The 11,624-nt window shown below is 45.9% G+C and overlaps 2 protein-coding genes and 3 non-coding genes across 5 annotated transcripts; 3 read left to right on the top strand and 2 right to left on the bottom strand.

Annotated features, from left to right (window-relative positions):
* Window positions 1-469: 469 nt before the first annotated feature.
* Trnat-agu lies at window positions 470-543 on the bottom strand. Its single transcript has one exon. It is a non-coding gene; the product is annotated as a tRNA-Thr (tRNA).
* Window positions 544-1,071: 528 nt separating this feature from the next.
* Trnai-aau lies at window positions 1,072-1,145 on the top strand. Its single transcript has one exon. It is a non-coding gene; the product is annotated as a tRNA-Ile (tRNA).
* A 3,791-nt stretch (window positions 1,146-4,936) lies between these two features.
* On the top strand, window positions 4,937-5,019 carry Trnal-uaa. Its single transcript has one exon. It is a non-coding gene; the product is annotated as a tRNA-Leu (tRNA).
* A 3,961-nt stretch (window positions 5,020-8,980) lies between these two features.
* On the bottom strand, window positions 8,981-10,451 carry LOC113835016 (histone H2B type 1-C/E/F/G/I-like). Its single transcript, XM_035442878.1, has one exon. The coding sequence runs from the start codon at window positions 10,409-10,411 to the stop codon at window positions 10,031-10,033; it is 381 nt and encodes a 126-aa protein (XP_035298769.1). The 5' UTR covers window positions 10,412-10,451; the 3' UTR covers window positions 8,981-10,030.
* A 206-nt stretch (window positions 10,452-10,657) lies between these two features.
* On the top strand, window positions 10,658-11,113 carry LOC113835015 (histone H2A type 1-F). Its single transcript, XM_027409520.2, has one exon. It carries the CDS (start codon window positions 10,713-10,715, stop codon window positions 11,103-11,105), a length of 393 nt encoding a protein of 130 aa, XP_027265321.1. The 5' UTR covers window positions 10,658-10,712; the 3' UTR covers window positions 11,106-11,113.
* The last annotated feature ends 511 nt before the right edge of the window (window positions 11,114-11,624 follow it).

Here is an 11,624-nt window from a genome sequence, read left to right as displayed (position 1 = left end):
AGTTGTTAAATATTTATATTTTGTTACTAACCACCGTTTTTAAAAATGTAGGCGCTTGCTATTTATCAGAAGCTGGTATCGAACTCCTGATACTTTCTTGTCACAAATGGTAGAATTGTTGCCGTGCATTATCACTCCCAACGTGCTTAAAGTTCATAAATTATCAGTACTTCTTCTCAAGCAGCGTGTAGTGAGGGAGCAAACTTCAACTGTATACACTGACTATACATCTCTAATCTCATGATCTCAAACCCAAAGTTCCTCAAAGTTGTGTCCTGTCCTCAGGAATTACTAGAAAGCGTTTCCTGAATTACTCCATTTCCAATCTTCATCTTCCAATGCAATGCTGTTCGGTTTCTCAGGAAAGTTTAAAATGCTGGATGTGTTCAATTGTACAGGACGTGAAGAAAAACATTACACTTGAGACAGTGGGACTACCGGGTAGGATTAAGAATGAACCTATTCAAAAAGGCCCCGCTGGGATTTGAACCCAGGATCTCCTGTTTACTAGACAGGCGCTTTAACCAGCTAAGCCACGGAGCCAGAGCTGGGGAAGTACGTACTTATGTATTATTTGAAGATGATCTCACACATTAGTAAGGTTCGGCAACCCTGCAAAGCAGCTCGGAAATGACAAAGATCAGAAATACCAGCCACAACCAAAGAAGAACTTTCTCTTAAATGGTTGCATATAATATCTGGATTGAAGGAACGACCTCCCGTTCAATTTGCTGAAGCCAGAGGAAATCTCATCTCATCCATCGCTGCGTTGGAGCCGTATGTGAGGGTGTGTAGTTGCGGATATGAGCCGCAACTGTAGGCGCTGCGGGCTGGACATAAGGAAAAAAAAACCCGTTACCAGGCTTGGTTCATCTGGTTTAAGCGAAAGCAAAAACAAAGAACTCCAAACATTTCTTTGGATGACACAGCGCTCCTTGAGGGCAAATCTGGAACAAAATAAGTATGATTACTTATCGTGATGCCCAAACAGCAAAGGGGAAAAAAAAAAAAAAAAAGCTATTTGAGATGAGATCTTTCATGAGTATGAAGGATGACTATACAGAGCGCGCTGGCCGGTTAGCTCAGTTGGTTAGAGCGTGGTGCTAATAACGCCAAGGTCGCGGGTTCGATCCCCGTACGGGCCAGAAAGCCAAGCTGGGTTTTGCATCTGGCGTTTGATTCTAAAATGCTCTGGAAGTTATTTAATTCTCTTTGTTTTGGGGATGTACTATCGTGCTGGTGGTCTGTATCCTTGGGTATCCTACCAACTACTAAGCTTGCCTTCTGAACCCTTTCTCAGACACCCTTGAGCTAAAATTTCCTGCCTGTATGTCCTGAATTCACAGCCCTCATTATGGGGAGTTGGTCTTTCTTCACTGCCACTGGACCTGGATATCGGTAGGTTTGTTTTTCTTGTTCTAGAATGCTCTCCTCCATACCAGATCCAAACCTTGAGCTCCTGATGAGCTATATCACCCCATTCCCTTATTTTTGCTGTCATCTTCATACCATCAAAGGTAATAATTTATTTCTTGAGGTGACGCTTTGGCTCATTCTCATCTTGTTGGATCCTTGGTGCCGAGCCTGGCACATAATAGGTATCGTCCACATGTTTTTGTTGAATGAAGGACACTATACATATCTCAGACAAAACACCGAGACACATTAAAAAAAAAAAGTCAAAGTCCTCAGTATATTTTATTCCTGTAGGAAGTAAAAACATTCAGAGAAGAAAGAGAAATACATTCATGAAGCAATGCATGGTAGAATTAAAATCGTATATGAAATCAGACTGTCAGTTATGGTCCTGTGTACTCATACACCAGGGACACAGTTCAACAGTGGGCTGAGAAAGAGGGCTGCAACCCTTTCTAGTTAGCTTTTGTCAATTTGACACTAACTGAAATCACATGAAAAAAAAAAAGGGAACATTGATCAAGGAATTGCCTCCATCAGACTGGTCTGTGGGGCATTGTCTTGATTTATGATTGATGTAGGAAGGCCAAAATCACTGTGAGCAGTGCTACCTTGGCCAGGTGGCCCTAAGTCTGTATAAGAAAGCTGGCTGAGTATGAAGCAAGTCATAAAACAGAATTCCTCTGTGGTCTTTGCTTTACTTCCTGACTGCAGGTTCCTACCTTGATTTCCAGATCTGACTTGCCTCAACCATGAAGGGAACATACGATTTCCTCCCCCAGGCTGGGTTTGGTCATGTTGTTTTACCACAGCAACAAGAGCAAGCATTTGAGTCTCAGAGGATAGATTTCCCTCTGAGGTGTGCAGGATTAGCAGATAGGACTGAACCAGTGCCAGGCACTGTGCCACCTCACCAGAAGACACATTCCTGCGGGGACGGAAATCAGACACTTAGAATGATGCATTCATTGCAGGTTCCTAGAAAGTGTTCAGGACATTTATCTGCAGAGTGGGTGAAGGACACTGGATGAACAGAGAGTTTTACATGGAGCAGCCTCAGAAAACCTTGCCTAGGTAGGATTTTGGAAACAAGGTAGTAACTTTCTAGTAAAGTGGTTAGGTTTGGGAAGGAACAGTCAAAGTCAGAATGGTCGGTGGAGGCCAAGAAGGGGAACATTTTCAGTGATATTCCAAGGATTACCTACTGAGCCAATCAGGAGATGGTAGGGGACTTCCAAGCAGGGAGGCACCTGATATAGATGTTCGACAAAGGGCTAGTGCCTTGGAGTCTGGGAGCTCCATTAAGACAATTATCACTAACCACGTATGGTGTTTCGGGCCTGTAATGTCAGCTTTTGAGATGCTGAGATGGAATGGCTACTGTGAGTTTAAGGACAGCCTGAGCTACAAGGGCTCAGTTGGCAGAAGACTTGGTTAATGCATTAAAAAAAAACTCCATCTCTACCACCAATTGGAACCCAGCACAGTGGCGAATGAATGCCTGTAATGCCAGTACATAGTAGGGTAAGGCAGATAATTGGAAGTTCAAGGCTGCTGAGCTATCTGAGGCTCTGTCTCAAAGAGCAAACAGAAAAACAAAAATAAAACAAAAGGCATGGCCATCTTTTTATCAGGGGTGACCATCTTCATAGAACTTCTGCTTCGCAACCAAACCCAGAGACTCCAAATGAATACACTGGAGTCGAAATAGCTTTCATCTACTCATTGACAAGATTCACTGTGGGCGGTGGGTCAGTAGGAACCTACTCCATGTAAGGACCTCTTGAGTTATATCCTGGAATTATTATAACAGAACCAGAGATTACTTTTTCCCCCTAAGTTTCTTCTTGGTTTATGATACAGTTCAGTTGACAGAGAGATTATCTTATGTGTGCTCTTCCCTAGCATTCCTGAGACCATGCATATAATAAATACCCTGTGCTGAAGGTGGGGGTGAGCCAGATGTGATGTTGCATGCCTGTAATTCCAGCACACGGGAGGCCAAGACAGGAGGATTGCTGAGAGTTAGAGGCCGGTCTGGAGTATATAGCAAGACACTGTCTTAAAATAAAACAAAACCGAGCCTCCCCACCCCCCAAGCAAAGCAAACAGAAAGAGTGGTAAGGAAAACTAAGGATATAAAAGAAGGGGCAAACACTCCATTGTTGACCCATTTGGATATATCTCCAGTGCAAAACTAATCGAAAACATGAACAAAATCACATTGCTTTTGAAAGGGGTAAACTAAACTTTTAGGCTTTACTTCTAGGATTGAAGGGACCAGACCCTTACTCAGCCCCTGCTTTAGCAGCCACGACAGGCTACAGAAAAGACATGTAGGCCTCTGACACAAGGAAACTACAGATCCTCTGGCCTCCCGGAGCATATGGCCAAAACTCAACACAAAGAAACTCCAAATCCCCTGGCCACCCAGCCTCCCAGGTACTTGGAACCTGGGAACTGTTTGACCACACACACACACACACACACACACACACACACAAAAAAAAAAAAAAAAAAGAAAGAAAGAAAAGAAAAAGAAAAACAACAACAACAACAAAACAAAAAACAAAAAACAAAAAACAAACAACAACAACAAAACTCCAGGAGAGAACAAAACCTCCCCTATAGTCTCTCCAGGATACAGTTCTGAAAACTACTGGTATCTATGAACAACAGGCGACTTGCAAGTAACAAAACAAAGCCATAGAAACCACAGAATGTTCCTTCAGTTAGTGAAATGCCCCTTGAGTTAGTGAAACCCGAGGGAAACACCCTGGTTTTCTCCGTCTCTGTCTCTGCCTTGAGACCCTACAGTTTTGTCATTGTCACCTGCAAAATGCTCTCACCCTCTTTAAGTCTGACTTGGCATGGGGATGAGGTGATCTAAACCACGTTAAAGGATGGGATTCTTTGAGTTCCATTTCTTGGGTACGAAATTTTCAAAGAAGATCCTTCTGAAATTGAATATCCAGATATTTAATATGAAAGCTACTGGTCCCCAATATAAAGCAGATGCATCATAAAAAACCAACCAACCAACCAACAAAAGACAACCTGTTCAGAGTGGCACACCTGTAATCCTAAGACCTGGAGGCAGAAAAACTTCAAATTTTAGACGACCCAACATACTCCTTGTCTAGCTTGCTCAAGCCCTGCGTTTGATCAGAGCTCTGCTGGCGCACTCTTGTGCCAGCATTAGAGTGGCGAAGGCAGGGAGATCTCTGTGACTCCCGAGGTCAACCGTGGTGACCACAGCGTATTGTGATCCAAGCCCTGTGTAGCAGGAGGCTCCCTGACCCTCCCCCACGACCGGTGGCTTTTCTTTGCAAATCAAGGAAAATTATGATCTTTCTTTCTAGATTGGTAGAGGTGATCCGGAAGAGCGATTTCTTAAAGCTGGGAGAGAAGAATTCGCCGTCATAATCATGCTATTTCCACGAGAATCTACAAAAAAACGATTCTGCACAGATGTGTCTGTTCTAATAGAGAAATGTGTTCAGATGCTACCCGTCGCGCAACTGGGATGGCCGAGTGGTTAAGGCGTTGGACTTAAGATCCAATGGGCGAATGCCCACGTGGGTTCGAACCCCACTCCCAGTAGGAGTGGTTGTTTGTTACGTTTGAGGTTCTTCCCTCTAGTAGTTTTGAAGTATAATGGCACACCCATCCCATAAACGAGAGTGTTATATTGGGTTTGTTTTCTTAGTTTGCAACAAGCCCTGGTTAGCTCGGGCTGGCCTCGATTCCAGTTCAGCTCCTCTGCAGCTCGGTCTTCAGGTTTCGCCACCGGCAGTCGTCTGCGCATGAATCCCAACCACAGTCTTCTCAGGTTTCCAATGTGTGGGAGACTTTGCCTGAGTTTTTAATATTCTGAGAGGACTACCTGAACATTGCACTTTTTGTCTTTGCAGAAATAAGCTCCGGTTCTCCGTAGTTTGCAGATCCAGAATTCCCTGAATGAAGAAAAGGCCAGGTCCCCCCTGATGGGGGGCTCTTCCTGAAATAGCTAATGAAAGTTTTACTGTTAGCCATCCTTCCTCAGAGGGACCTATATCCCTTTACCAGGTTAACTGTATATGGAGGGGGGGGGAAGGGAGGGGGAGAGAGAGAAACAATCATACTTTCTAGGGGCTATTGGATACTGGTTCTGAATCGTCACTCGTCGCGGTGGACCACGATGAAGCTTGTGTCCCTTCAGTTAATGTCAGAGATGTCGCTTGGTTAATGGAGCTTCGACTAAAGTCCAACTTCCAGCATGTTGCTCAGCATCTGACCAGTTTTGCTCCGAGAAGATGAGGTGGTGCAGACGCCTGTCTAGCGACTTGACAGATATTGGATTTCCTGGATATGGGGACGTCCTGGCCTCCGAGGTCACCGAGGCAAGCTCTGAGCACCTCAACACCTTTAGTGAATGACGCGCTCCATCTAGCGCCACCACCTCAGCAAAACACAAATAAAACTGGATTTCCTTCAAGGCAACTGTTTTTAGCAAGTGGGGTTTCCCCAAAGGCCGACCGAGAAAGGTCAGGATCAAAACAAAGACAAACAAAACAAAGCAAAATAAAACAAAAAGCAGCAGCAGCAACAACAAAAGTAAAGTAAATACAAAAAAAGACACCCCCCCCCCTTTAATTTTTTTTCATAGACGGTACGCGAGGGCGAACTATTGACTGCTAAACTCGGGTGGAGACAAAGGAAGAGGTCCTTGGGGATAGGCTCCTAACTCTTCCTTGGACACAGCCAGCCAGACGGGAAGACACTAACTAATTCAATCAGTTTTCCAAAGACCAACTGTGTAGCCCTGGTGGACCTGGAGCCTGAGACCTCAGCAGACTCTCTGGGCCCAGCAGAGCTTGTTACTCCTGCTGTCTCCAGGGCCACCCTCGGATCCTGCTCAGAGCACTCAGTGAAACTTACTGACCAGGAAGAGGAAAAGCTAGTTCAGACAGAGGTCCTGTCTCCTCCTTCCTGCATGGCAAAGAAGGAAACAATTGCCCCCAGCCTTTGCTGACTGTGTGCTAGGCTAAAACCAAGCAAACAACCAAACAACCTACAATACCCCCCTCCCCCCCAATCGTCAGTTAAACCACAGATGGCTAGTGTCTTCCAGAGGTTTGGCTTCTGCCAGGGCAGAGCCTTCTAGAGCTAAGAGTGGACTTCAAGGAAGATGCCCAAGAATGGGTGTTGGGGAGCGAGATGGGGTGGGGTGGGGTGGGGTGAGGTGGGGCTGAGGTGGCTGAGAGGAGCCTTTCTTCCCCCAGGTGAGTTCTTAACCAAAATTAGAAAAGCATAGAGCCTCAGTTCCACATCTTTGACACAGTCGGACATTTAGTTATTTTATTTATTTATTCACGTGTATTCTTTTCCAGGAATAAGGAGAGCCCATGAATGTGCCCTTCCTCATTCACACCAGAATATGGGTTTGTAGCAATTGAGGAGGCTCCCTGCAGTATGGATTTCTGACTGCGGGCCTTGCTGGGACATGTGAGCTCACATTTCTGAGGACGGAGAAAGATAGCGCTACTTGTGAAAGCGTGTGGTAGGCGGGATTAGGGGTTGGTTAATACTGGGAGACATGTAAAATTCAAGGAGTAATATTACTCAATCATGAAAAACCTAGATGGCACCACCAAGATTTTAACTGGGACCACTGGATTCAAAGTTCAGAGCACTAATCATTACACCACGGGGCCAGCAGGCATGTGATCCTAAGGAGTGGGAACTTAACTCATCCCAGAGTTACCTCTGACTGCAGATGTTAAATGTTAATTTTCACTGAAAGTCTACTGCCCTCATGAGGCGTGTGTTGACGATAGGTGGGTGTTTTGCTTCTCTGGAACATAAAATTGACTTTTCACATTTTGCAAGGCAAGGTCAAAGAGGTCAAAGTCCTGCGGTGTCAAGGACAGCTCCGCCTCACAGCATGACCCCGAGGCCCTCCGGTCTTTGGGGAACGTTTTGTCAGGTTTTCTGGGGATCCTGTCGGGCAGGGAAATCCTTGCTGGCCTGTGCCCTTCCATTGAAGCATCCTCTTTGGAGGGTTAGATTCATCTGCTTAGTCACACTGGTAGGTTTTCTTTTCTTGTCTTTCTCATCTCCCGAGCCCCCCCCCCAGTGACCCTGCCTACACATGTGAAAGTCTACGATTAAAAATTTTAACGCCATCTATCCTGTCCATACAAACACTGAGGTTCCAGGTCAGTACACTTGAGAATCTGAACTGGGCTAAATTTTCCAAGTTCTGTCTGAGTGAGTTCTAGGGAATGCCTCTGAGGAATTCAATGCTGTATGCCCTCAAATGTGTTTTTGTTTTTATTTTTAAATTTTTTACTCCCCCCCTCTCAGATTTGAAGGTCAAAGAGATAGAATTTGGATATAATATTTGTGGAACTAAAATACACCTATTATTTTAACTCTTTCTAGCCTCTCTAATGTTTTTAGGATATGAAAAACAAGTCATGATTCCAAATGTAAAATGACATAAAGCAGAAACTCTGACGAGTTTAGTTACAGATACATGTGCATGATTGTACTTGGCATACTGAAAATCTCAAATTTGTATGAAGGAATAGAAAACTGCAGTGTATTGGCTATCGCTGAGCCAAGTTATAATCATATTACAGAATTTACAGCCTTTACAGAATTACAGCCTTTTCCCCTGGATTTTCTTTTATGTTTTAGAATTTTCCTTATAGTCCCCAGATACCAGGATCCTAATAAAGCCAACCTGGTACATTTGATTATTGGATCTTTTCTTTTCTTTTTATTTGTGTATCTGTGAGAATGTATGCAAGGTGTGTGGGTGGCCTAGGTAGGAAGTGGGTGGTGCATGCCCAGGAGCTGGAGTTGTAGTTTATTAGCTGTGCAAACTTTGGCAATTTCTTAATGTCACTGAACATGTGTCTAGTGATCTGGAGCATAGTGCACAAGTGTAATTTATCTTACAAGGGCACTACGAAAATAAAGTGACAATCTGGGTGTGGTAGCACACACCTTTAATCCCAGCACGGGGAGGCAGAGGCAGGTGGATGTTTTTAGCTCAAGGTCAGCCTGTCTACAGAGCAAGCAAGTTGCAGGACAGCCAGGGCTAGCTACTGTCATGAAAAACAAACAGAAAATGAAAGGACATAGTGAATATAAAGGATTTAAATATTGTGATCTAACATAGTGAAAAAGATACCGTTAGTATCTGTATTGTTGTGGATCAGATTGCCTCTAGTCTTTTGAATTACAAACTATGCTGCTGAAAGGGAAGACAAAACAAAAACAACCTTGAACATACATTTTCCACATTTTCTTCCTTTTATTTTTTTTCCCCCTCTGTCTAGCTCTGGCTGTCTTGAAAGTCACTCTGTAGACCAGGCTGCCCCCAAACTCAAGAGTTTCGCCTGCCTCTGCCTCCGGAGTACTGGGATTAAAGGTGTTCGCCGCCGCCGCCGCCGCCGCGGCCACCACCACCACCACCCTGCTACATATTTTCAAAAGCAGTAGATTTGAGACTGAATTTCAGGGTATGGAGGACACATGCATACTTCCCTGAGGGTTGTTTTTGTTTTTTTGGTTTTTTTTTTTTTTTTTCAACTTAAACGCCACCAGCGATGGCTGAGCATAATGCATAATGGTCAGGGAGGCTGATTCATGATTGTTTCTATCCTATCAATCTTATTAGGTGAATAGTAGATATTAAAAGCAATGTCTACTAGATAGCAAATGGTCTAGGTATAGGGGTGGCTTTGGTGGTAGTGATAACATTAAAAAAATGTATTTTAGCATCTTGAAAAGTCATTAATTGGGGAGCAAGTGAGATGTTAACTTATTGGTCATTAAACAAAACCAAACCTACTCTTTGCAGGTGTGTGACGGGCTGAAGGCGTATTTATTCTACAGATGAACACCCAGTGGGTAATAAAGCTGGGGCCTAAAGTTGCCGTCTTTCCACTCGTAAACCAACCTAGGTTGTAGGGTCCCTTTTTTCTTCAGTTTTCACACCTGCATCTTGCCAGGTAACAAGTGAAATATCATCTCGGATGGATCTTTTCTCTTGCCTGAAATATTTATACTTGTGCACCTACACCAAGCATCTTCTCTTTACCCTAGAAAATAGACCTCAACCCAGGGGGCCACTCGCTACAATATTCCCTGATCCTTCAAGTAAACAAGGCCAGTATTTACTTAGTGCCCGCTGCCTATTAACTTTTTGGCGCTCCCGCCCGTCACCCAGCACAAGACTTCACTGCGCCTTTAAGTAAAATGACAGCAGTTGCCGTGCTCGCTGCCCTAACCTGTTTAGGTCTGCCAACAAGATTTCAACTCGTTGATATTAGGCCCAGCAACTAATGGGACATGAGGGACCTTACCAGCTGCCTCTCCGAATCCTTCACCTATTGTAGCACTATTACAGGTGGAGCGTCTCGGCAGGACCCTTGGTGCCAGTAAACCCGGAGAGGCCTCACTGGAGGCCCCCTGGACGCTAAAGCAAAAAAGTTATTAACACGCCCAAGTCCAGCACCCCGAAGCAGGCTACTGGAAAACGCATGTGTAGCAGCTATTTTCGCTGAAAGTGGAATTGGCTCTGAAAAGAGCCTTTGGGTCAAGAATGAAGTCAGCGCGCTCACTTGGAGCTGGTGTACTTGGTGACGGCCTTGGTGCCCTCGGACACCGCGTGCTTGGCCAGCTCCCCGGGCAGCAGCAGGCGCACGGCCGTCTGGATCTCCCGGGACGTGATGGTCGAGCGCTTGTTGTAATGCGCCAGGCGAGAAGCCTCGCCTGCGATGCGCTCGAAGATGTCGTTGACGAACGAGTTCATGATGCCCATGGCCTTGGAGGAGATGCCGGTGTCGGGGTGCACCTGCTTCAGCACCTTGTACACGTACACCGAGTAGCTCTCCTTGCGGCTGCGCTTGCGCTTCTTGCCGTCCTTCTTCTGGGCCTTGGTCACGGCCTTCTTGGAGCCCTTCTTCGGGGCGGGAGCGGACTTGACTGGCTCAGGCATATTGACACTCCGGGTACTGGAACTCAGACGAGGAGCCGGCCGGCGGTTCCCTTTTTATATGCTGTTATTCAAATGAGGCTCAAAAACTCCCACTTCTTATTGGGTGCTATTCTAATGACGTCACCAAAACCTCTTGTCCAATCGAAATACGCGTTGGCACAAACGCTTCCCATTGGTCTACGTGAAAAGAGTAAGTCAGCCAATCGCAAGGGGTCTTTTTCGAGCCCAGAGAAAACTATAAGGGCCAAGCTCCTGCAGTTCTGAGCCTTACCGGATAGCTAATTTTTGTTTCCTTTCCGCCATGTCTGGACGCGGCAAGCAGGGTGGCAAGGCTCGCGCCAAGGCCAAGACCCGCTCCTCCCGGGCCGGCCTGCAGTTCCCCGTGGGCCGTGTGCACCGCCTGCTCCGCAAGGGCAACTACTCGGAGCGGGTGGGCGCCGGCGCCCCGGTGTACCTGGCGGCCGTGCTGGAGTACCTGACGGCCGAGATCCTGGAGCTGGCTGGCAACGCGGCCCGCGACAACAAGAAGACCCGCATCATCCCGCGCCACCTGCAGCTGGCCATCCGCAACGACGAGGAGCTCAACAAGCTGCTGGGCCGCGTGACCATCGCGCAGGGCGGCGTCCTGCCCAACATCCAGGCCGTGCTGCTGCCCAAGAAGACCGAGAGCCACCACAAGCCCAAGGGAAAATGAGTTAACTTGAAAAAAATCGATCACTTAAAGTCAGACCAAAGGCTCTTTTCAGAGCCATCCACTGTATCTTTTAAAGCGCTGGACACTTTTGTACGACACGGCGGCCTTTTGTGCACTTTACGTTGTCTTAGAACTGCAGTACTCCAGACCCAAGTGTTGTGTGGTTATGCCGCCGATAGTGTTGTGGCATATATTGGCCTACTTTTTAAAGTTTAGGCTTAGCCTATCGAGTCTAGGTTTTTTCCCTGACGTCTTCCCATCTGTAATTTAGCATTAGACGTCCCACGGTAATTCATACTTTTTTTCTCTTGTGTGCTTAAGTTGCGTCTATTTAAACTAGGGCGTTAAAGCATTTAAATGTTTTGCGATCTCGTTTTTACCACTGAGATGGTCACTTTTGTTTTTTAAAATTCACAAGCTGTGGGGGTTTTGAATTTTTTTTTTTTTTTTTTTTCTCTGTTGTTCGAGACAGGGTTTTAGTGCGTAGCCCTGACCTGGCCTGGAATCCACCCTGGCCTG

Source organism: Cricetulus griseus, chromosome 3 (assembly GCF_003668045.3).
Source record: "Cricetulus griseus strain 17A/GY chromosome 3, alternate assembly CriGri-PICRH-1.0, whole genome shotgun sequence".
Classification (NCBI taxonomy): domain Eukaryota; kingdom Metazoa; phylum Chordata; class Mammalia; order Rodentia; family Cricetidae; genus Cricetulus; species Cricetulus griseus.
This window is presented reverse-complemented; position numbering and strand designations above follow the sequence as displayed.

What these genes read in the sequence shown, in the direction of transcription:
- LOC113835016 (XM_035442878.1), bottom strand. Translation starts at nt 10,411, where the DNA reads ATGCCTGAGCCAGTCAAGTCCGCTCCCGCCCCGAAGAAGGGCTCCAAG.
- LOC113835015 (XM_027409520.2), top strand. Translation starts at nt 10,713, where the DNA reads ATGTCTGGACGCGGCAAGCAGGGTGGCAAGGCTCGCGCCAAGGCCAAG.